Source organism: Siniperca chuatsi, linkage group LG13 (genome assembly GCF_020085105.1).
Source record: "Siniperca chuatsi isolate FFG_IHB_CAS linkage group LG13, ASM2008510v1, whole genome shotgun sequence".
NCBI classification, from domain to species: domain Eukaryota; kingdom Metazoa; phylum Chordata; class Actinopteri; order Centrarchiformes; family Sinipercidae; genus Siniperca; species Siniperca chuatsi.
This window is the reverse complement of record NC_058054.1, coordinates 10,272,013-10,298,515: the sequence shown is the minus strand read 5'-3', so window position 1 is coordinate 10,298,515 and position 26,503 is coordinate 10,272,013. Positions and strand designations below refer to the sequence as shown.

Below are 26,503 nucleotides of genomic sequence, written 5' to 3'. Positions count from 1 at the left end.
TTTAGGTTTTTCCTTTAATTTGTCGGCCATTTGTATTTGGTAAGGGTGTGTTCCTAACCTGAGCTCTCGTGTTTTTATCATAATGTCGCCAACCTGAAGAGTCAAACCAGTTACTCCTCTCTACCACCAATGTGTGTAGACTTTGCTAGAGACAGTTGCAGTTTTCTTCTTCAGCATATGTTTGCCTCTATCACAGAACCAGCTGATTTTCTTTGTGTCTTGCCGTTTCTAATTCATTGCTTTGTCCTTGGCTGTTGACAATTAGCATCTCACCCTCGTCTTTTTCAGGCACCATGGTGGTTTATGTGTTTTCATGGCTATATAACTCACTGGATTGTAACCTTGGCGTATATATGTGTGTGTGTGTGTGTGTGTCTGTGTGTGTGTGTGTGTGTGTGTGTGTGTGTGTATCAATACAGAATGCCACAGTGACACCACAGAGAGATGCTGGTGTATAATCGGTAGTCTTCCACCAGCACAAGTCTGACCGAATTATACCCCATGGAGCACTTGGTCTTTGTCCGTCTGATGGATGGGCCAGGGCTGCGGGACAAAGTGTTTAAGGGAATTGCCAAATCGCTGGCTCCTGTCTCTCCAAAAAAAAAGAAAGAAAATTAAGGAATTTGAAAAATAGTAGCAAACATCCTGCTGCAACCGTGGTGATAAATTGGGTGAATCTCAAGCAGAAATTTATATCAGCTTGATATGCAGTGCCACACTGAGAGGGAAGATTTGTTAAAGGCATTATTAATGATATACACAGCCAGTGACACAACACTAGGTAATCAGCTATAATTCACAGGGAGGGACCAGAGCTGGCCTGCTTTCATTTACTGGTATGAAAACTAAAATTAACTTCCCTTAATTTCCCCATAGCCATGATCATCCTCCTCCTTAATGATTCATACTATAATCTGCAAGAAAGCATTAGTGCAGCTTCAGTTATTGTGGCCATTTTACAGTACGCCATGTTGGCAGGCTGAATGAATGCTCCCAATGATCAAAGGAAAAAGCAACAGCCTGCATCTGTTCCTCTTTATCTGAGTCTGTAAGATCTGCATTAAGCTATAAAGAGTTTTCTGAGGCAGAAGCTTTCATTTCTTTCTCTTTTTTTGTCATCACATGAACTTTTCATGCATGCTTAGAGAAGCTTTGCATTAATTCATCCAGTTTTAACTTTATATTCAGCAGGCAAAAATCTCCAGCTTATGTTTTTTATGAAGTGGGGTCCTTAAAGACAAATTTTCTTAAATCAGGTGAAAACATTTGCCAGTGCAGTAGGAATACTTCGACACATTTCCAATGCAAATCAACTTATTTGGACTACTTTCTAAAATTTATTAAAGTGCAGCAACCTGCAACCAGGGACATAGTCAGGATTTTAGAAATCCTGAGTCTTGAAAAGCTTTAAATTTTTAAATTATATCTACACTTTGTATCTGTGTACATAATGGTCTGGTGTTAGTTATGTGTTTCTGGTGGAGAATGCTAAATCCTTTTTATTTCAATGTATTACTACGCTAGCTGTGTGGTTCTCGGGATAGCAATGTTGGTCAATTTATCTTTATCTTAGTATGGTCCACCACACAAACTGAAATATCTCAACAACTATTGGATGGATTGCCATGAAATTTTGTACACGCATTCATGTTTAAAATAGGATGAATCCTAATGAACTTGGTGACCCCCTGCCACCATGAGGTTGGTTTGGTTTGAAATATCTCTTTGTACAGATATCCATGGTGCCCAGAGGATGTATCATAATGACTTTGGAGATCCCCTAACTTTTAATCTAGCCCCACCAGCGGGTCAAAGTTTTCCCTTTATCCTGTGGAATATATCTTACTAGCACAAACAAACAGACATTCGTGGTCCCCAGAGGATGAATCTCAGTGACTTTATTTTTCCTGTGTCTTTTCCTCTAGAGCCACCAGCAGGTGAAATGTCTCAAAAACAACTGGCCAGATTACTGTGATATTTGGTACAGAAACCCATTGTCCCCTCAGGATGAATTGTAATAACCTTGCTAATTAACTATGATGGTGTAAACATTGCTTGCTAAACATGAACATGTTAACATCGTCATTGTGAGCATGCTGATGTTAGCATTTTGGTCAATGCATCACTGTACAGAAGTAGAGCCTCAAAAAGCCATCTAAAAAAAGATGACAGACACTCGTCTGTACTTTTAGAAACAAGTTTATTTCTTTTGGAAACAGGCTGAAATATTCTCACTGCACTGACAGATTTTCTTCAGTTGTGTCAAGGGGTTTTTGGACTCAATTATAGACAGAATTGGCATGAAACGAGGGAGATGTTTTGTAGCATTGAGCAGAAGCAAATTATTCCCAGTTCAAGGCAACAAGAAAAACAAGAAAAAGCGTGGCAGCAGAGAGGAGAAATGTCACAAAAGGAAGCAACAGTGGAGGAAAAAGTGAGCAGACATTGTGGACAGAGATGAGGAGAAGGAGATAGAGGGGGAAAAAGAGAGGACAGATAGAGAGATGACAGAGGAGGAGGGGAGATGGGGGGTTGCTGTTAAGGATGGGTGGAGGCTTTGTAAATCTGAGAGGCTGGAGGCGCATTTGAATTCAGGCTGTGTCTCCTGCGCTAGCCGAATGTTACCTGCTCTAGCATGGCAACAGAGAGAGGGAGAGCAGTGAGCTTCAACTGCAGCCTCCACACACACACACAGACACTCACACACATGCATACACAGTCACAACAGGAGTGCAAAGAGTGACTCAGGTAAGCAGGTACGCTCCTGATGAGAGAGGACCCTTGAGAGAGGGAAGCAGCGTGGTGGAGTGAGAGGGAGAGATACTGGAGGAGGAGCTATAGAGCTGGGATTTTTGAGGAGGAAGAAAAAAGGAGAATCGCACAGAACCTGAAAATCTCTGTATCTGGACTCCAAGGGTGGGCTTACAAGGGAGGGATAGACAGGGATACAGGCAAGACAGATGTGGAGTGATGCAAGAGCTCGGACTGGATGAATTTGACAGACTGGAGAGCACTGAGAGACACACACAGAGAAGAAAATGACATTTAGTTTTTGTAGCAAGACTGTTCGGGGGGCTTAAGCCGAGCTGGAAGGGAGGTTTTTCGACAGGGTGAGTCGGGACAGAGAGAGAGGGGTGAGGTGTGGTAGTGGGAGGGTAAATAAACACAGGATGGCAGATGAACCACCTGTCCTGAGATGAGGTGAGCACACACATACAGGTTAGCACAAGAAAGCATACCAGCCTCACACACTCCTTAGCACAACCGACTGGTCCCCGGGACAGTCGTTGGATTCAGGATAGATTGGATCCCAGCTCCCCACAGAGTGCAGGACTTAGAAGATGCTGTGAGACGTTTGGCGTCCAGATCACCTGGACTCATCTGAGGACATAACTTATGAGAGGGACCAGCCACTGAACCCCCATGTGATCCTCCCTTGCGAGAACCTGTGGACATAAGAGATTGGATTTGTTGTCTTTTTGCGGGATTCCCAACTCCCTGAAGTGCTGGCGATCAGGTGAATCACCTGTGCAATGAGGATCCTGTGTGTGAGCCTGGCCTGAGGCGACCCACCCCGGAGGCTCTATCGGCCTGTCCTCTCCTCTTCCCCTAACTGGATGTCTTGATGTATTGCTGTGGGCTGGGACACTGGCGGAGAGTGCAGTCCACCTATGTAAGTGACCATTGCAGCATCACATGCAGCATCCATCCCCATGTTTTTGATCCCATGGCAACAGTGGAGTTGTCTTGTGGCGGTGTGATACGTGAGCCATGGCAGATTACTCGTGTATTGTATACTTTTACAATAATGCTGATGATTCATTCACATTTATAGCTACTAGCAGCTGCGAGTGTGACTCTTACAACCTGTTATTTGCTGCTAAGGTGTTCACTACTCAGTGACGGTGTGAGTTTTCAGCCGGGCTGCAGTTTATCAGGACAGACAGTGGCATTGTCAAACAGCTCGTTGTATTGATCCCAGTACAGGACGCCCTGAAAACATTACCTAAAAGCCAATAACCTGTGTTGGATGGTTTCACCCCTGGTTTGTTTTCCACTGTGAGGCAACAGTTTGATTTCATCACCAAGCGAGTGAAGTGAACAATTTATGAAAAATGTTTTTGTTTTGTTTTTTGCATTGCAAAGATAAGGTGATTTTAAATACATATGCAGCAGGTTAGAAGAGCTTTTCTCCTCACATCATCTGTCCTGGCTGAGCCGTCTGAAGGACGAGAGGAGCTGGGGAGGACAGACAGGTGCAGTTATCTCATTACAGGCCAGGTTTTACTGTCCTCTCAATGACAGAGAGGAGCAGGGAGGACGGTCTCAATCCTCTCCTCCACCTGTTCCTCTTTATTTCTTCGCATCTTTCCACTAACTCTCTTCCTTTCCTTGCTCTCCTCTCTCTCAGTCTTTCTCCCAGTCTATTTGCTGCTTCATCACTATAGTCATTGTTGCCTCTCTCTTCCAACTTCTGTTAAGTCCTGTTGCAGCTGATAGTATAGAGTCTCAGAGCTGTGCATTGTGTGATGGTGCTGACTGCAGAGGACCCTATCCTAACCACATTCCTACATGAAATAGGCTTACTGTCAGCCCTCAACCCTCAATAGGCTGTCAGCTGCTAAAAGCAGTGACACATCAAGAAGCAGGACCTGGTGCTCACATTCAGTGTAGCGTCATTTTGTGCTTACAACAGTTTAGCAAAAATAAAACCCTGAGTCGAACAAATGCATGTAAATGTAAGGAAGTAAAAAAAAATGTTCAAAATGAGTTGTGTAGATGCACGCAGGCTTGAAAAGCTTATAATAAATGGTTAGTGCCCTTCTGCCTAATGTGGTGCAAGTACATTACTCATCCGTTATTTTCACTCCATTTGCTACAGTACATTATGTGTTTTGTTGCCAACTACACATTTATCAGTGAGATTAAAAAAGATAGATCAATGAAAGACACAACTTGGTTTAAGACAGTGGTTCCCAACCTGGAGGCTGTGATCCCCCAAGGGGTCGAAGAGTAAATCTGGGGGTCACTAGATTGAAAAATAAATATATTCTACTACACAATTTGTATTTATTTTTTCTGATTTTTCTCTAATCTTTGCTTCGTTATTATGAAATACTGGATAGTTTTTTCTCATCGTGTTTCTAAAAATGATTCACTCTTTGGTTGCAAGTAGCTTTTAAACCAAAAAGGTTGGAAACCACTGGTTTAGGATACATTTCTGATTTGGCACATGATATACATCCATATCAACAGATTGTATAGACATTTTTTCAGAAGAAATGTCAGTTTTGTTCAAAATAACAACTACACATTGTTCCTCTAGGTGAGGCCTTTGCTGGCAGAGAACAGAGATGGATTACCTTAAGTGCTTGCCTGGCACTAAGAAGGAGCTTAAGACATCTTACTGTTCGCTGCTTAGTTGCTGCTGTTCTCGTGTCAGTGTCAGGACGGCTCGGCCAACAGGTGAAGGGTGGGGCTCAGTCATTCCTATTATATAAATCTGCTAAAACCTTAGAAAAAAGCAAAGCATTTCAGGAAAAAAAAAACTTTCTGGACAGTTTTTCTTCACCTCACATTCCTCTCCACTTGTTTTAAAATTGTTGGAGGGAAGGGCTAAGTCTCTATTCATGTGCATTTTTAATATCTTTACAATTTAAGCATAACATTTGGTTGTTAAGCTTAGCTTTTCATTGTTTCTGTTTGGTGTGCTGTATGTCTTAATAAAGAGAAGCCAAATGAGTTATATTTAAGACCTTTTGCCAAAAGACATTAACAAATGTTGCACCTTAAATATACTTTTATACTTTTATTTTTTTGGGTGTTTTCAATTGATTGAATATGTAGTCAAGAGGCAGACAGGAAGTGTGGGGAGAGAAAGGGGAAGGGGAAGGATGACATGCAACAAATGTCGGATCCAAACTGGGAACATATCGGTGCATGTTGTATGCGTGATAGCCCCACCTTTTATAATGTTTACATTACTGTTAAGAGGCATGCTGTATTTTAGAGGTTTGTAAGGAGATAATTTTATAAGAGTATTCAAAAGGGTTAATTTCCTGAAGTATGTTTTAAGATAACTTTTGTGAATGCCTCATGTATTAGTATTTCACTAAGTCAGTTTATCACATGTCACATGGCTCATCATACTTACAGTAACTCTCATAATAAGAATTTTGAAAGAATTTGAAAGAAGCCATTGTTAGAAAATCATTGCTATACATGACACAGACAATGGTGCCTCCTGACCTGGATTCCCCTGCTGTACATCTGAACATCAGTATGAGCAGGATTGTTAAGTTTGTCGATAATCATACATCACTTTAAGTGACTGTTGGGATAAGCTTAAGAATTCAAACGAACAGATAATGTCACTGATGGAAGTATTTTACTTGTCTGATTTTCAGTAGTGACAGTGTGTTTCTCTAGTCCCTGTTTTTCTACACCTTCACTAAGACAAGTCTTAAAATCTGATTACTGAAATGTATATTCACCTGTTCCCAGATGTGTCAAGTCTTAAATCTGGACAGGAGAGGATACATGTGTAGACACTACAGCAGTGAAAAATGTTCTCTTTCTCATGGTATGACCAGAATAGCCTGCTGAGTTCTGATTAATTTACAGGAAATACACTTAGCTCTGATCATACCATTACTTCCAGTGTTTTTAGGAGATTTTTGGTTGTGGTACCACATTTCTGCCTCCAGCTTCATTTCATGTGCAGGATGCAGTATTAAACATGTTCTCTTGAATTTTTTATACTGCAGAGGTAGTTGTGATTCCTTTCCTCCTGTATAGCCTACTTCTGTCAAGGTGAATCTAGAAGGACCACAGATCCATACAGTGCTAAGGTGGACATTGATTATAACGCTGAATCAAAATCGTGTGGATTTGGTAAACACGCTGCAAGCTCGGTATTGACTTGTTTCCACACTCACACTGCTATTTCCTACCTCACTGCAGGCAATGGGATTGTAGATCACAGACAAGTATCTGTGCAGGACCATAAAAGCTCTTCAGGGCTGTTCAGCCTCAGCTATTTATTTATATATTCTTAGAAATTCAGTTTAGAAGAGTAAAGGGGGGTCACATTAATAGCTTATAAAGTAAAAAAAGATAACTAGAAGCTGTTGCAATTCTTGAATTAAATATATAGTGTCTGACTAGAAGAGGCATTTAGGTTGTGATATATTTCCTGTGGTATATTAACTGCAGTCTGTTAATTGGAATACATTTTACACTTAAAGGAAAAGTTAAACATTTTGGGAAATACACTTATTCTCTTTCTTTCCAAGAGTAGATCGATACCACTCTGTTTGCGTGTTACGTATGGATCTGGAGCCAGGAGGCAATTAGCCTAGCTTAGCATAAAGACTGGAAACAGGGGGAAACAGTTAGCCTGGCTGTCTCTGAAGGTCAGAAATACACCTACCTGCATTTCAAAATTGACTATTTAACACATTGTTTGTTTAATTAATAGAATGAGATGTAAAAACGACAATTGACCATTCACTAAACCAAAGCTTAGCAAGCATAACTACGCACGGCAAGCCAAGATGACTTTTCCAATTTACACCTCCTCAAATCTTTTTCTCATGTAAAAGTGACACATATTGAAGAGCCAATGTGTGCTTTTATTTGGAATTACATGTTCTGACATCTGATCTTTCTTGACAATCAGCAGTTTGTCCATTTGCTCATTATTTCACTGCAGTTATGTGTCAGATTAAACTAGTCAGGGCACACTGCAGGTGCGCAGCATGTATGTTGTTTGAGTGCACACAACACGACAACCACAGAGGAGAAGTGAAGAGTACATGCACTAAGATGTGTTCGCGACACCTGACAGCAGCAACCTGACAGTTCTACAGAAAAAAGAGAAAAACTGATGCCTTTTTTGGTATTGATCCAATTGACGCTAGAATTGATCCTCAAAACGAGACATAATATCTGTAGTATCGATATTTTGGTATCGATCCTCCCATCCCTACTTTAAGTACATATATTAGGATGGTACAGTATTGATCTTCTCATCTCAGTCTAGTAAAGAAAGATACAGTAATAAGCTAATTTCCCAAATTGTGAAAAACACAACTACTATTCTGTAATTTGCAGTTGCTGAGAGTTCAGTACATTCAGGATATTGTGACTCTGAGTTTGGGATTTGGGACTGGCAGACAGACATTCATTTTACCGTCAATCTCTTTTTCTGTCAATCCATCTCTTCCTCTCTCTGACCAATCACTGTTGTGGAGCTCAGCAGAGCGATTACAGTCAAAAACATACATGCGAGATGACGAACAGAAACACAATCACAAAGAGTATACAAAATTACAAATGTGCATGTTTCCTCACTGTCCCTTTTCTGTCTTTGTTGGATATTAAGGCGCAAGTTATGGAGAAATATACTGTAATTTTACAACAACCAATTCAATGTAACATGTTTTTTTTTCTTTAATCTCAATTCAGGGATCAGTAACCTGCTCTGTGTCGGCCCGCGGTGCCCTCCAATGACTGGCCCTCTCCAGCCATCTGTCCTCCCTTCTCCACCTCCTCCATCCCTCACTCACTCTCCCACCATCTTGATGTACTCAGTATCCCTCCATCTTTCTAGCTCTGCTCTCCTTCCCCTCTCGCATCTATTACCATATTCCTTCCTTTCCACTTCTCTCCCTCCATCCATCTCTTCTCAACCTCTCCTCTCCCAGATGTTAGGAGGGCAGGATTGGCCGTTTTGTTGGCCCCAGCCTCTGGCATCACGGAGGAGGGGCATCAGCCAGATGTTTAGTTGCATATTCATACAGGGTTTATGAATCTGAAGAGAGCTGACAGCCACTGACAAGGAGAAGGAAGAGGAGGATTCAGGTGAAAGACTGAAGGAACTTCTGGATGTTCTATTTCTGCCTCTGACAGGCACTTTTGGAGTTATCCTATCTTTGTTTCGGCCTCTCACTCCCACTCCTCCTCCTCCTTCTTGAGTCAGTTTTGGATCATGTTTAGCCGGGTGTGATTGGAGGGCGACGCTCCAGGCAGATGTAAATCTGGTTAGCGTTGTTGGCACAGGGGGGAAACAGTGGAGGATGTCAAATGAAAAGCCAGTCTCCATCTCCGAGCGGGCTGCTGCTGCGGCAGGTGGACTGGGATCTGTGTGTGTGTGAGGAAGCTGAGTGTCGGGAGTCGGGCCCTTGGCCTCTCTGCCCGCAAGCCATGTCAAAAGCGCCCAAGAACAAAAATGTCTCCTGGGTGAGTACTGCCTCTCTGGCTGGTAGGTGGGGGAGGAGAGGAGAGCGGATGGAGGGGGAGGGCTGTTGGTGGATTATAAGAGTTCACTTTGAGTGCATTTTCATTTCTGTCTGCCTTATCTGCTTTGGAATTTGTTATCTTTGGCTGTAATTTCTTAAAACGAATGCTACATACTGTATATATTTTTAGGAATATCAGCATACAGCAGTTTGGTGTCATGATTACCGAAAGCACAGTTGCTCTGTTTTGGACAAAAGAAGGAGCGTGTTTTATGGGCTTAATTTAGGATTCCAGATAGAAAACAGAGCAGATAAAACCATTGTCTTTGATGACCCCTTAGCACATCTGCCTTGATGTGTCCAACAGCTTTGTGGTCAAAACTATCCCACAGTGCTCCTCTCCAGCCTGCTTTCCACCATCCTGCCCAGCCAGCTGAAAAATAAAAACAAAAAATAAAAGGTGATGATTAGCCTCAAATCAATGAATGTAAAGTGGGAGGGGCTGACGTGTGCTGACATTGCATGACCGCAGTTTACAGTTTAATGAAAATACTTTACACTAGTACATTTTGGTTGTGTCCAATTGCAAGCAATAATGAGTTCTGGAGTCTTTTTTTAGGTCAGGGCAGATGTGTGGTTTCTAGCTGTGTGGGCACAGTGAGGGCAGGGTGAAAGGCCGAGGTCTGGAGCATTGCCTGAAATTGTGCGTGCCATCCATCTCTGCCCCGGGAGCCCTGCCCTGCACTACTGGCCCCAGTTTGACAGCATACACACACACACACACACACACACACACACACACACACACACACACACACACACACACACACACACACACACACACTGGTTGTAAGAAGCTTAGGGACAGATGTTTGTTTATGTATGTGTGAGAGCACATGTGCACATGAACACGTGTGCTGGGGGGAGTGAGATGTCTGACGGGTTCTTCATGGCGTTGTGATTGTGGCTCTGTGAATGATGCAGAAACTGAACTGTTTGTCTCTGTATCAGGTAAATATGATGTTTCTTCATGGCTTTTTTTTAACCAAAGTTGTGCCAGTAGCTGATACAATGATGAAAAATTATATGAAGAGCACCTGATTTATTTTCCAAAGCATCAACTTGCATTCACTCACTGTGCGTTATGTTTGACAAGTGTAGTGAAACTTATCCAAATTTATTTTTGGTCATGATTTGATTTGTATGTTTTTTTATTAGAATTCAAAAACTTGTCATTAACCATTGTCTAATAACAATTCAGAGCAATAAGTTCAAAATACATCACACAGTTCATTCTGAGGTACTTCAGCTGCTCATGCAGTTTTGCTCCAGGTCAAGATGTTAGTTTCTAACTATTTGCAAGTTTTATAATCTCACGTCAGCTGTTACCTAATTACCAGGCAAAATGAGCAGCAAAATCACTTTACAGACTGGAACAGCACCTTTGTGACAAACCTTGTAGGCTAGTTGAATCCTAAGGCTGATATTTCACACAGAAAACAATTTCTGTTTGGTCTCAATATGATCATCATTTGTTATTGTAATATTACATGTAGAACTACTCCTTATTCATTTGTCCTCCATCTTTAATTGAAGCACAAGCAGTAGACTTCAGCCATTGGTTGAATTGGTAAATGGACTGTACTTGTATGTACTAGTCTTCCAACCACTCAAAGCGCTTCACACTACATACCACATTCACACACTGATGGCAGATGTTAACTCTGCTTATCAACTAATCATTCAGACACACTCACACACCGCCCTCAGGAGCAATTTGGGGTTCAGCGTCTTGCCCAAGGACACTTTGACATGTGGGCTGGGAGAAGCTGGGATCAAACCTCTGACCTTCCAATTGGTGGATGACCCGCTCTACCTTTAATCCACAGCTCAACAAATTTTAATACATTAGCCCAGGACTGTTGCAACACACCACATACACAATAATGGAGGAGGCACACACAAAAGCTCTTTTTCCGCAATAATATGACTATGGCAGTCTTGTATGTGTCTTGTATTTACTGTCAACTTATTCTAATCACATTTATTGTGTGTTTTCATTGGAAAAACTAAATTAAGATACTTTTTCAGTATACAGAAGAGTGTACACTTGTAGGTTCAGAAATAAATGCTCACATACTAATGTAGTTGGAGTAATGGAGTGTATAAATGGTTCAGTGGGTGTGGAGAATATTTTAGCTTCTTCGTATATTCCAGGTAGCTTGTTTCAGCAGCACAGGAATGATCTGACCGCCTTGTGTAACAACTTCACAGATGTGCTTAGAGGGAGTCAAAGTAAAGAGGGACTCTGTTTGAGTGTTTTGTTGGCACTTGACGAGAGCTGGCTCTTGCTGGAGAAGATTTGAGGTGTCATGGAGCAGATTTAGTAAAGCCCCAAGTCTGGTTCAATCCCAGGTCATGGGCTAAATGTTGGTACCTTCCATTTACAGTCTTTCTTTCTTTCTCTGTCACAGCTGGCGTGATCTCAGTGGTCTGACCTCTGATGGTGGTGTCCACTCCAGCAGTAGAGATATTGATAAGGACATGTATGTGTGCATCTGTAGTCTGTGTGTGTGCGTGTGTGTGTGTGTGTGCAGCTGTGTGTATCGTAGGTCCAGATGTGTGTCTGACCCAGATGTCAGTGTCACAGCTTCTTGCTCCACACTGTCACAGCTTTGCCCAGCTGATTCCAGCCCTGCATGTTTCCTTTCCATTCTCAGTTATGTAACACTCTCATCTGTGTCCCTCGCCTCCCAAAGCTCTCCCTGGAGATTTTGGTACCTCACCGTTTCGCCCATCTGCTGATGTCCCCTGCCTGACGGTCTGGGTAACAGTGACATATGGACTATGCAGAGTTACTTCCCTTTAGGCTAAACAGTGGTGGATTCTTTATTTAAGTGAAATTAGCGATACCACAGTGTACAAACACATATAAGTAAAAGTCCTTCATTCAAAGATTCACCAAAATAAAAGTATGAAGTATGGTATCTAGGCACACAGGTATTTTTTGTATTAGTTGTCCAGGTTTTGAGAGATGAGAAGAATTTTCATTGGAATGACCTTTCACTGAAGAAATAGTCCCTATGAAAACTGCTGACTGTGGATTACTAACAGGGAACCTGTTTCTAGAAAGAGATGTTGCTGCTGAATTTTCACATTTTCACAGCAACACAAACAAAATTCCATTCACCTCCATAATATTGGGTGGATATGTCTTTGATGTCCTACAGCCCTGAAAGCTATCAGTGTGGCTTGATACCAGAGAATGATTATTTGTAAGTTGGGTGAACTGACCCTTTAATTTTGTAGCTGGTCCTGGTGGTGCTAAGTCAAACTGTACTACTGGTAATCATGTATACTTCTGGGTATTAATGCATAGAAATGCATCATATTATCTAATTGTATCATGTTTAGCTTGTAAAAACTTAATCTTCAACATAACTACAATAGGCCTAGGTGTTAAAAAGTACAATATTTCACTGTGAAATGTATAAAAGTCCTACAAATCTGAAATACACAAGTAGGCTACAACTACCTCAAAACTGTACTCACAGTAATTGCATAAATGTTATTAATTTCTTTCCACCATTGCCTATAAAGCAGTGGTTCAGTTTTGCCTGTGACCTGTAGAACATCTGACCCCTCATCGCAGGTTATGGCTGAATATGGTGAAACCTCAGATTTATCTTGGGATCTCTTGGGTGTGTCCCGACGCATCAACGATGCTTTAAGGGTGCTTTACTGCTATTTATAACACATATTTACACATGGCTACAGGCTGCGCCCCACTGAAGGCAGTTCCACACGGCATGAGGGTAACTTGAGGATACAAGAAGAAAATCAGGGAGGGCAGGGGAGGGCAGCGTCTGTGTGTGGCTGATACTTGGCAAGTACAGAGTTTTAAGTAGTGACATAATGACACTAAAGTAATGTGGTTGATTGACGACTGGGCGTTGGGATGATGAGTAGTAGGTCCGTCTATAGTGGAATGCTGTAAATCGGGTAAACAGAGGAATTATGTCGTGCTAGCTTTTTAATTTCATCTTTCTATTTTGGAGCCAGGCCATTATAATACTCCCATTTGTGCAGCCAAACCCCAGGAAGTTGCTTGGATGCACACACACACACACGCACACACACACACACACACACACACACACACACACACACACTAATCAGGCATCACACGCGCAGCGGACGGAGCCAACTCTGGTCAACAACATAAATGAGACACTCCTCACTTTGCGTTATTTAGCGCGCATGGACAGCGCGGACGGGTTCGACACCTTCTCGGTTTGTTCGGTGCTTGAGGTCAGACTGAGCGGTGTGCGGATCAACAGATGCCGCACCGAGAAATAAGCCTTTAATACCCCTAGGACTCTGGAAAGGGTAACTACACTCACAATACAGACTTAAGTGAAACCCATCACGCAACCCATCAGTGTCTCCGGCCGTGTCCCGCGCGTCGCGGTTTCTTGGGAATTATTTCACCTTTAAGCACAAAAAGGCGCTTAAAGAACGGTGTTTTTGCTGCATTTAACAACATTCTCGGATATACCCACCGGGTTTAGAGGTAAACTCAGTCTCATGGCATACTTGTTCATGCCTCATTTACTGGAGCCAGGTGAACGATAATCTGATCTGGTCGTTACAACCGTGGAATAACAATAGAGGACCGATTTAGCCGACATGCCACCCAAGAAAAAGGTAAAATATGCAATATTCTTGTGTTTCTCGTGTGTGTGTGTGTGTGTGTGTGTGTGTGTGCAGCTGAACAGGAAGGGTAGGAGAATGCACCATCTGTTGCACGGGCGTTAATCCTTGTGTGAGGCCTTTCCACATCATTGCACTCACTGAAACAATTCGCAGGGCAGACAGAGATGCATATCCACATGCATTTATCTTATCATGTGTCCAGCTGAAAACCAGCTTCAGACAGAGTTGCATAACCAATGGCCCGTGAAGATCAGATGGATGAAATCTCTTTTCTGGCCACTTTCACTTGTTACTCTTGGACTTGCTGTGAACTCCGTGTGATATTGTATTCAGGCTACAGGGACTGAAACTGTGTATATAATTAGCTCTGTTTTCACTCAACATGTGAGAGAAGTTTTATATTGTTTAACAGCAGCAGGTGTTGTCAAGTTCCCTCCTCATGCTGTACAAGCCATCAATACACATACTGTATGATTACATCTTTCTTACCTGAGTAGAACATTTCAGTCATGATTTAATTGCAGTGTTTTAATAACTTACATCATTCTCATCATTTGCCTGAAAAAAGTATTTTACTTACAATTCGAATACCAATATTAAAGCCACATGCAGAGACCACTTCGTGCTTCTCATGTATTACCATTACATTCAAGTCACAGAGCTAAGCATCCTCCAGTCAATCTTAGAAAAACCCAGAGGGTTGTTTAACAACACTTACTGCTGTTCTGAAGGTATTTCCAGAATCCTTAAATACTCTTCTAACCATCTGGATGAAAAAAATATGCACGGTAAAAAAGATTTTACTTTCTATTCTATTCAAAATCCACTAAAAATTCTATTCTAAGTTGCAATTATTATTTCCTAATCCAAAAAAAAATAGTAGCCAGAAATCACAAATTGTATGCCCTTGCTGGATTTGGATAACGTGAACAAAAATGTTAAAGTTTTATCATCATTATATTGATATTATAATATATTATATATTATATGTTTTTTGACTTGTGTCTTTCCGGCTACTTGTACAGGAAATGGAGTCTCGACTTAAGAAACAATTAAAATCATGTTTATTGTGCAGCGGATAGTATTTTTTCATCCAGATGAGTTTTTAAAGCTGCTATAAGCAACATTTCCAAACCTGCAACTTTACTATTTTGGTTCACTCTCACTGCTCTAACTTTTGGCTGCAGCAAGCAGCTGTTTTCAGCAAAAAGTCTCTAAAAACCCACCATACGCCACCTGCCCAGCACCAAACAGAAGGCTGACAAAGTTAACGAGTGAGTGAGTGAGCCAGATATTTCCCTCAGGAGTTGGTAGAGACCAAAAACAGAGCTAAAAGGAGTGAATATTGGACTTACATTCATCAGGGGGTTAGAAACACGACTCCAAATAAATGCTAATGTCGCTCCATATCTTCTGGATGTGCAAATAAGCAACTGTTTGCTCACACATTTGCCATATCAACTTAAAAGGTGATAATATGTCAGTGTTGGGTTTTATAGCTTGTTTGTGCCAAGTGGCCAATGCAGGTTGGTGGATTCTTGAAATACCTTCAGAACCGCAGTGAATGTTACACAACCTTCTGGGTTTTTCAAAGATTTATTTTTCAGAAAAACAGATCGTTAGCTCTGTGACTCGAATGTAATAATAACACATGAGAAACACAAACTGGAGCTTGGGGGAAACCTCACAGCCTCTGGATGGCCTGGGGTCTTGCAATGCAGTGTGCTGGTTAGTGCTGGCTCACTGCTTGTTACCTAGAATAGGAAAAGCCTCTTAGTAGCTGTTACTGGGACATTACATCCAGATACCTGCTCTCCTTCCAGGCAGGAAGTGGAGCAATAAGGCAGGAGAATTCCACAATACTTGGTAGACCTGTTTCTTTGGGATTAGGAAGCTTTCCAAGTTTATGATTGTATTGTTTTAATTTTTTCCCTGTACTATATATCTATCTTTTTTTTGTTTAACCTGACAAAAATATTATAAAGAGTAAGGTCTAGACCTGCTCTATATAAAACGTGCCCTGAGATAACTTCTGTTATCATTTGGCACAACATATATAAAATTGAATTGAAAAATGTACTCAGTGTTTTTTGTACTTCAGATGAGTGACAGAGATTCCAGTGGTATGGTAGTGTTGGTTCAATAATTGCCTCAGTGCAATAAGTGAGAAATTATCAGGTTAACAGGAATGGTTGGCAGTTTTTTTTTTATAATCCCCACACACGCACACCCCTCCTTAAACCAACAGTAATCATGTTGCATCATAACGCTGTGCAATGCAGAAGAGCAGAGAGACTTGCCATCTGTGTACTATAGATGAAATGTATATATTACAGGAGCCAAGCAAGCCAGGAATTAAGTTGTATAGATAATATTAATGAAGCTATTGTTTATCTATCTGCTGACTGTCAGGGAGCTTGATCACATGCAGTCCAAGCAGCAGTGTTGGCTGTCTGTGAGGAGGTTGCATTTGTCTCTCTCTCTCTCTAAATCCTGGATTGACACATGCTATCTTAATCTCCTTACTCAGAGACAATCATGACCCAGAGAGAGAGAATACACATTGGCCTGTAATGATTTTTTCCAATTTAGTCTTGGTGCTGGTGCTTCGAGAAAAATCTTTTTTTCTTTTTGATGTTCCTTCAAATGTGCAGATTCTCTGTATAGTATTAGTTAATTACAATAAATGATTAGTCATTAACTGCAAAATGAACTGAATGATGAAAATTATATATGACGATTACTTTGACATTCAGGGTAAGGCCCCACACTAAAAGAAATGAATCAAAAAGGAATTGACCGTTCGCACAGCAATTGTCGAGTCGTACCTTAGCAACCGTAACTGGGCACAGCAGGCCTCCCCAAAACACAAAAGAAAAGGTGTAATTAGTGGATTAAACAATGTAAGCTGCAAATGTTAGCATGTCCGGCTAACTAGCTTACTACCAACCATTGTTTGCATTACTTCCCATGCCAGCAGCATTTTATACTACATTATTATTTGGGGTTACATTAACAAAAGTCTCGTTCACGACTAGCACATCCACTGTGTAGTATTTCCCCCACTGTGTGGAAGCTGGTTCTGGATGCTATATTAGAGTTTAGGCTAACTTTACTGCCTCTATCCTGCTCTGTTGGATTTGGGGACATTTACACTCCAACAGCCCCAGACAACGTTACTTGGGATAGTGTTCGGTTCACCAAAGCCATCGTTCTCAACTTAAAAACCCTTTTCTCTTGTAGCTTTAAAAGTGAAACATACTGCTTGAAAGTACGAACAAGTTCAAGTTTCTTTTATTACCACACAGCTAGGTTGGTGGAATTAATCTCAGATGGAAATAAAAAGCATAAATATAACCTTTGTGTTGTTCGCCAAGTATGTAAGATAAACAATATGACTAACTAGCTCTACACTGTCTGTCGGGTCATGTAGCTTTAGCTTCAGCCTATTAGCATGATAACATGTCGCCAAATGCATATATAAGACCCCATGTATGGGGTCAGCTTGAAACATTAAAAAGTCAGCCAGAGATGCTGTTTTCAACCAATAAGCTAATGTTAGCTTAATTAGCTAGTTAGCTACAGTTGATAAAATCTGCAGCAATAGTTGTCATTTCAGCCAACAAAATCCACTGTTGCCAGCTAGAAATGAGAAGTCTGCCTTTATCTACCTCTGTCTGAAATCAAGGAATCATTGTTTCAAAAATTACTGATAATCTTAAGTGGTAAATTTGCCACAGTTATCACTGTAACAACAGTAACTGAGGGGGGGGGGGCGGGACTTAGTCAATTAATTGATGTCATTTCCATTTTCAAACTCTGTCTTTAACTTGTAACCACAAACTGGCTGCATCAGTAATAATGATAAAACCCATATTAACATACTGCATAGACATAAATTACATTTACTGCAGTACAGATTCGCTGCCACTCTTGATCTATAATTGGAGATCTATAGGGCCGTGATGCAGCCTTTAACTCCACAGACGGAGACTCGTGCCAAAATAAAGGTGGCGGTGCCAGCCCAGCCATATCTGCTCTATGGTAGCATCAGGCAGAGGGCATGGAGCCAATCTCCTTCAGACAGATGATGCAAAGCAGCTGATTAGACAGGGCTTGGAGAAAACTGGATTGGAACGCGCACTGCATGCAAATCACCAGGCTGTTGATGAAGAAGCGATAGAGTAGCAAAGAAATCTTCACAGTATACGAAATAACACATCAAAGTAAATGAACAGCAGCTAAATTGCAAGAGGATTGGTGTTATCAGATACAATTTCACTGTTCCTCAGCAACGGAAAGGGCCAGTACAAGAAAGTATTTATAGGTGAAAATGAGGAATTTGTGCACACCTGGGCTCAGTGCCAGCAGTTCATTGGAGGGCTGACAGGAAATTAGTCACAATTAGATCAGTGACCTGCTCCACAGACAACAATGAACTGTAGTAAAAGGTGTTTGGGAAGCAGGCAGTGTGTTTTGCCTTTTTGATGCACGACTCTATCCACTCACCAGCAAGGTTTTAATGAAGCTACTTCATTTAATACCTAAAAATGTTTCTGCATATAAACTAGAATATCCTGAGATATGAGTAAACAGTTTTGATCTTTTCTCATGAAAAATCTTTTACTTAAAAAATTCTTTTAAAGAGGACACACTGGCCAACATGGTCTACTTTAATACTTTGTCAAACAGAACCAGCAGATGTGCTTTGTACTACAGAAAGATATTTTGGTACCGGTTGTCACTCTGATTCAGATCCACGTAGTCAGGTTATGCAGTTGTTCAGAGTTGGGGAAAAATATCACATAACACATGCTGCTCTCCTGAGTTGTGAATGGGAGGAGTTATTGTGGTGTCCACGGTTTTAGAAATAAAAGTTCTGTTCATTTGCTGCATAGTCAATTCTAGGGGACTGGCAGTCGGAGGATGTTATCTGTACATCCCTGGGAGCATTTATGCAGAATTTACACTGTATGTTTGCTGCCTGACATCTTTTCTCCTGTAAATCCCGATTTTGCTTATTTTGTTGAAACTGAATCTCCTCATGTGAGGACAGGGCCACAACTAACCCACAATCGACTTGTGCAAACATCAACAGATGAGACAGAAAGGATGGGCATGTGACAGTATTTGAAACATGCCACATCAATAATAACATGTTGAATAAAGTAAGTAGCAATCAGCCCACTTTTTTTTTTTGCAGATTTCCTTAGATCTCTTTTTGCAGTTTTGACCAAGTCAACAGCTGAGCTTCTTGCAGGTTTAAAATTCCTTCATTGTTTTTATCATTAAGATAAAGTGATTCCTCAAATGTGATTCAACATTTGTCAGTATTTTATTTTTGTAAACATTTGTATGCACTGGCATGTACATTTTTTCAAATGTTCATGTAAGCCGGGAAGCCCCCCTCACTAGTTGAGATTCACCAACGTGAACCATTAAATCCTGCATGATGAACCTATTTGGCAGTGGATGGTGCTAGAATCATGGTGTCCACACTCAATCAATTACCCAATCTCTGGAGCTCACGGTTCTTCACAAAGTTGTCACTCACCTTTGGTTATAAGCAGTAGGTGATTTGTTATTTTTTAACAGGGGGACAGAGGGAAATCCGTCTGCTACTTCAGCACCACGGACAGGGCCATGGATTTATCAATACACAGCACAGTTAGACTGCTGATATTTCACAGCCATGGTCGGGGCCATAGATTCTAACTTGCACAAACCTCAGTCAGATAAAGGATCAATGAGTCAGGCAGACGCACTCTCTCTGCTACTAGGGGATGGAGAGGGGGGGATGGCAGGTTAACAAGGGGGACGCATTTTGGTCATTTTGCTAACAAGGGGGATGGCATTCCCCCTCATCCCCCCTCAAATCGCCTACTGGTTATAAGAATCTCATCTGCCACAGGGCTGAAGGCATCACAGATCTGCTCATACTAGAGCTGCTGTGTAGTGGTGAGGAAACTCTTAACCCTAGTTGTGTTTTCGTAGCTACAAATGAGACATAGATAACGGCAGCTGGGGAGCAGCCAGCAAGGCGCAAGAAGCTGCAAGGATGTGGCAGAGCGAGTGGCAAGAGTACACACACACACACACACACACACTTCATCTCCCAATGCAAACAATCAGAATAACAGTGCCCACCTAAGCAAGCAGACTCACACACACACATCAGTGCAGTCTGCCACCCACCCTTCATCTAGACGTGAGTGCTGTGAACCTCGTTCTCTCAGTCACTGTGGAGTTACATTTTCGACTTCTCGTCACTGCTGCTTCCATGTGGACTGTTTGATGCTTAGATTTTGTACTGACGCTAGATCAGTCCTCGCTGTGTGAGAACGATGCACATACCATGCAGGGTAAGCAAGAATCTGCTGCTACTGTATTATTCGATCATCTTCCTTTCCGTTCCTCTTTGTCTCCTTAATATTATTCATGTGTGTCTACTTGTGAATGTGTGACTGGCATGTAACCAGCTTGAATGACACTTTTCCATTAGATGTTTGAGGTCTTCAGCTGTGAGAAGTACAGTAGCAGTGATGTTGAACACTGCCAAGCTGACTTAATTATTCTCTATGGATATCAGTTCAATAGCTCCACTATGGATGTCCCATTGATTTCAATGTGCTGCTCAATTACTGTTAGCGCCTTTAATCAGTCAATGAGGATGTGGTGGATTTCACGAAACATTTGGAGTTGATGGTGAGGTTGAGGATGATTTATTTTTCTCTCTAAGGATTACAGCATATTTTCATCAGTGGGAGTCATTTATGCTTAGGTGGCATATTTCTCCGAATGGTTGCCATGGAAATTTCTACTTTGGTGAGATAACATTGTCCTCATTGTCAAAGCTTTCCAGTTTATAATAAATGCCATTTAAAGCTCAAAATAATGCCACAAAGGGGCCATCTTAAAGCATAATTTTCAATATAATCTTTTTGTAGTTTTGGCCATCATTCCTATTGGTCATGATGACGTTTTATTCATCAAATTGATGGCTGAGATTTATGGGTAAGGTCTAGGTACACAGCCTTACAATGGAGACCAGCACAGCCAGCTGTCAGTTAACCAGACAGGTTGTAAACAAAAAGCACAGTTTCACTATCTGAACCAATTTTTTCCAAGTTAAAACAATTGTGAAAAAGTCAACTTTAAGCATCCATTAAGTTTTGCAGAGCTTCCGCCTGGTTTAATTTAACTTTTATTAAGCAGCAGACAATTTTAAATGGACATTTTATGTGCATTTTTTCATTGTAGCTGTCAAAATAACATGGTTTGGATAAAATGGTTGAAATATAGATTTGTTGTAATTTGAAAACTTGTGTTGCTTGCCCTTGACTGTAAAGCAGTTTTTAAGTTAGGCAGCTGTGTGTGTGCCGGACATTAACCTGACATACTTTTGTTAGACCAACTACTTAATCTTCATCCTTTAAGCCTTTTTTTGTAGAATGGAATCATACTGTTTGAACACTCTTCCAAATAAGTATAAATCTCACCTGTGTGTCTTTGAGATTTATGTGTCATTGTGAGTGTTTTCAAACTGTATCCTTCCAGGATGAGGACTAATGGGTTGGGTTAGCCAAATCCACGTCAGTTTAACTTCCTCGCTTTCGATGAAGAGCAGTGCATAGCTGGTTCCCTGAGCTTTTTAATGGGAAACGTCCAAGACTCTCATACAGTGGATGAGTTCCAAATGGGGACTATGTCTAACTAAGACTGAACTGAACACGTATTTAAGAAATGTGACTATAAAGTGAAGGTTCCTTTTAAGTGTTTTACACCAAGGGCATTTGAACACAGGCCTCTCCTTCTCTTTTCCTCAGCTTCCTTGATCTGAAGCATCTGTGGGAAAGTTTACTTTGGTGCATGTTTTCACACAGCAATGTTTTGTTTTTGTTTAGGCCCATTTTGCATGATACAAGTGACGCAGGGCTTTGAAACAATTGGCTTTTGGACGCATGCTGTATGTAGCTTATTTTATTAGACCAAGCAACCTGTCATCTTGCTGGATTAGAGACTTTGATTCGAGGTCAAAGTGAATTCAGTAAGATCAGTTTGTGAGTTCAGCTCAGAATGAAAAGACCCATTTTCTCAGTTGCTCAAACAATAACAAGGTAAATGTGAAAAAAGTGGATAAACTGCTTGAAATATCTCTAATGTAAACATAAGCTGTATCTCAGCATTTCTTTAAGACCCAGTATAGAGTTCAGTTTGTCCTCTGGGGAATCGCAGTGCTCCGGGCCAGCCAGCTGGCTCCTGGTGACTCGATGGCTCTGATTATTTCAGTTTAGGGATGGAGTCCATCTCCCCAATCAGACACTCCTTTCCTAATGTACTCCCCTGGCGTGTGTCGAAAGAGCTGTGTAAACGCTTTTGAGCGAGTAAGGAGTCACCTTCGGGTAGCACATGAGTGAATGTGGCTTTACTTGTTCCCTCTCAACATCCTTGTCCTCTACCTTCCTTTGTCCACCTTCTAAGCCACATAATCACGGTAATGGGCTGGGATGGCTCTCCAACAGGGAGGGATGGGGGGAGAGAAAGGGAGAGGAAGGAAGGGGAGATGAATGAGGAAGTGGGGTAGAGAGTTTGATAAAAGACTAAATTAGAAATAGGTAGCTTATTATAGCTCATTGGTCAATAAAGATGAAGTTTCCTCTAACTGAACTGTTCTGTGATTCATAGCAAAGCCCTTGTTTTTTAATATTACAAAAGGTGATCTGTAAAATTTAACAATACGGTTGCAACTAATGATTATTGTCAGTATCAAATAATAATAATAATATCATATTTTCTTGATTGATCATTTTGTCTAATAAATGTAAGAAAATAGTGAAAAATACCCATACTAACTTCCCAGATCACAAGGTGATGTATTCAAAGTGCTTGTTTTTTCCCTACCATCAGTCCAAAACTCAAAAATTGCTTTCATATATTTTTTATATCACAAAGAAAAGCATCAAATCCTCACATTTGAGAAGCTGGAATCAGAGAATGTTTGTTATTTCTGCTTGAAAAAAGATTGAAACAATTAATCTAGTGTCTAATTTATAGATTGGTTTTGTTGATTGACTAATCGATTAATCGATTCAGTTCTACTTAAAAATATACAGCCAAATGCCAAATGCTTGGGTAAAATGATGACATTCACAAAAACATTAATATAAAAAAATCATCATCATTTATTTTAAAGTATTAGAATTACTTGGTGTCTTAGACAGCTGAGCCATCACGATGGCTCACATTTAAGCAGTAATTAATCATATCTGAATGATATAGATACACTAGAATCCATGACTTTTTCCTTGGGTAAAGATTCAAAATAACACTAATGCAGAGCAAAAAAAGCCAGTCCATAATACATATAATTCCCAAAATGTAGCATTTTTCTTCCCTTCTCCCAGACAGTAGACATCTCTAAGTCACTTGCAGTAGCGAGCTCAACATTGTTTAATAATTCAGCGGGGGCGTTTTGTACTATTGGCCGGGTGACATTGGCTTGCAGGAGAGGCGGGTGCTGTGTGAACAGATGTCTACACCAGCCATGGGTAAACAAGAACCCATGCCTGGGCATAATTCTGCCCCCGGGGAAATTTACTTCCTCTCTGATTCCCTCCTGATCATGTTGAATTCTCTGTCTTGACATTTTGTCTACTGCATCCTCCTGCTTCTGTAGAACTTATTTTCTCTGCTAATTTCGAACACTATCCCACCTTGTTCATATGTACTCATGCCCTCATCCTTCTTTTGTCACATTATCAGAGGCCTTATTTGCCTTCAAGGTTATTGTAGTTTTTTGGTTTATTTTTTTATTTTCTCTCCTATTTTATTATTTTTTTTTACCATATTATGCTTTTTTCCTGACACATTTTAATTAAATTTTAGTGATACTGTTAGCTTGATGGTAATAAACCGACTCCAGGGAGCTGCAAACAGTCACTGCCAAAAGTTATACCACTTAACTCCAAATAACAAATTGTCATTTTTACTTCTCTGTTTGTATATGCCTCCTACAAAATGTGTTTGCTAATGTTTTATACAGCCATCATTTTTAGGAGACAGAGTAGAAGAGGCTCATCTACAGAAGAGTGCAGTCAATTCTGTCATGTTTCTCTAACATTGCCTGTTACTATGTCTTTCTGTTGCCAAACACTCTGACCGTACTTTTGTTCTGCATTGTGAAACTAAATAATACAAAACTAAAGAGATCATTTTCATTACTCCAGCAAATATACATATGAACATATTAACCTGAGGCCATGGTATATTGTACAGTGAAATCCTGAACATGGAATCAACACCTCTCAGAAACAGTCAGTAAAAATGTAGCATTACAAGATGCAAAAATTGTAGGGTTGGTGGTTCAATCCCCTGCACTTCCTGTTCCCGTGTCAAAGCGTCCTTAAGTAAAACACTGAACCCCAAATTTCTACCAATGTGGAGAAATAATAATAATAAAAATCTAAGTAGTTTTGGACACAAGCATCTGCCAAATTAATGTAATGTAATGTAACATATGTACTATTTAGCATGAAGCAGGTTAATTATGAAAGTAGGTTACACATTAACAGTGTGAACTTGAGATTGTAAAGTGTAAATCTGTGACATATAATGTAAAATATTGTGGCCTTCACCAAAGTTTCATGTCATTAATGTACAGAGAATACATCTATCACAATGTGTGAAAAGATTAGATCTGAGAATATTGACTTCGACACACTGGAAGTTATCAAGGACTTATCGCTGTGTTGTTAAAATGCATCAGACTGAGCAGACTGTCTACAACGAGAGAGCTGATTTGTGACTTTGGGATGCAAGTGTGTATCTTGAGTGCCAGATTGACGCAGGGGGCTGTGCCACCTCCTGGCTATGACACAGAGGGCATTAATTACCATGTCTTTGAGGGGACAATCTAATCTCTGGGACGCATGGCACATAAACCTGAGCGTCTCAGGAGGGATCTGCTGCAACACTTCCTGACAATTAAAGGCAAGAGGGTTCTGGGAAAAGGAACAGTAAATGAGAAGACATTTCTTGGAGGTCAAAAGCTTAACAGTGAAGTGTTCAGTCAGTTTGAATTAGGACTGGGATTATTAAGACATTTTGAAGAATTGATTAATTGAAACAAAATTGATGCTTATTGTTATTTTAATTTAAATCAATGTCCAGTCAACAAATCAATAATCAAATTTGTCCGTGTTTACATCCTGCAGTTTTATTTGCATAAGAGGTAGAGGTATTCACGGGTCCAAAATGTTGGAATCAATCCAAAACAGAACAGCGGAAAACCAACCCGAACCCTACGTGCATAAATATTTTTTTAAATATAGAGACCTGATCAGTGTAGACCTGAGGTTAATTAGACCCGATACCAAAAGCGGTCGAACCCAAAAAAACATAATAGAGAGAAAACACCAATAGCAACAGCAGCATGATGCTCAATCAATTAACAAGCGGCCGTGGTCAAAAAGAGCAGCAATATAATAATAATGTACGAATGTAAAGTCATAAAATCTCATTCCAAAAAGAATTTGTTTATATGCTTATAAGACCAATTTATAGAAATAATCCTTCTGTAGACAACTGGGCAATATATAGACAGAGAAAAACTATTTTCTAATCAATTTAATATCTGTGACTCAATTCCAATTTGTCATACGGGAGTACTACTCAGGATGTAAGAACAGTTGAATAATGTTGTCTGTGGCTCTGGAGGAGCTTTGTCAAGTCTGAGAAAATACTGCTGGCTTGGGGCTTGGAGATTTGAATAAAATAAATATGAATAAAAATAAAGCCTGCATTACAACTGGAGTTGTGGAGTTTGAAAGATGCAGGCATTTACCAGTCAGAGAAGGTCTAATGTAGGATGTTAATTTGGTGCATTATGGGAGGTGTAGGATCCAGTGTTTTTGAAATGTGACCCATACTAGTGACCAAAAGTGAATATATCACAGTCTCTGCTGCAACAATTTTGACAATTTTTATGTCTTTTGCAAGTCCCCAAAATTTATGGAATGCTACAGCAATACTAAACTGTAACAACTTTGGTTGTTTTTGAGAGGCAAACTTTGGTTGTTTCAAAGATGCGATCTTTTACATTATTTTCATCAGCTTGTGAGATATTCTGTTATCTGCTTTATGTTGTTAGTCTTTACATCATTGAAAACAATAGGCCTGATTACTGATTACTGGGCCATCATGGAAACAATTAGGTCAGTTTCAGGTGAAATTAGGCAGAGTAATCAACAGATACTCAGGTAGACTCCTTCCTGAGGGCAGGGCTTATGTAACACAGAGTAGCTTAAATTTCTGAGTTCCTGTGCTATTTTTTCACAATTGAGAATGACTTCCGGATGGGAGCCGAAACGTCTTGATTCTGAAAACAGTGTCCAGATGACTACGACTGAAACCTTTTCTACGTCTGTACATCATTGTTATCACTGCCACTCTTGGCCAGGACACTGGATTTTTAATCCCAATGAGGCCAAAAAAAAAGGCTACATTATCAATACAATGACAAGTGATCCCAACCCCAGCTTGAATCA

General features: G+C 40.6%; 1 protein-coding gene across 5 annotated transcripts in view; it reads left to right on the top strand.

Annotated features, from left to right (window-relative positions):
- Positions 1-2,645: 2,645 nt before the first annotated feature.
- Positions 2,646-26,503, top strand: part of cacnb2b (calcium channel, voltage-dependent, beta 2b) — a 39,596-nt gene continuing 15,738 nt past the window's right edge. The window contains exon 1 of one of the 5 annotated variants that reach the window (XM_044221085.1): positions 2,646-3,673. In XM_044221085.1, the coding sequence (XP_044077020.1) occupies positions 3,626-3,673 (48 nt within the window). In that variant the 5' untranslated portion in view covers positions 2,646-3,625. Of the gene's footprint in view, positions 3,674-9,017; positions 9,244-13,416; positions 13,950-20,239; positions 20,321-26,503 lie in introns of those variants that run through there. The other 4 variants (XM_044221084.1, XM_044221083.1, XM_044221086.1 and 1 more) reach the window with 4 other exon arrangements.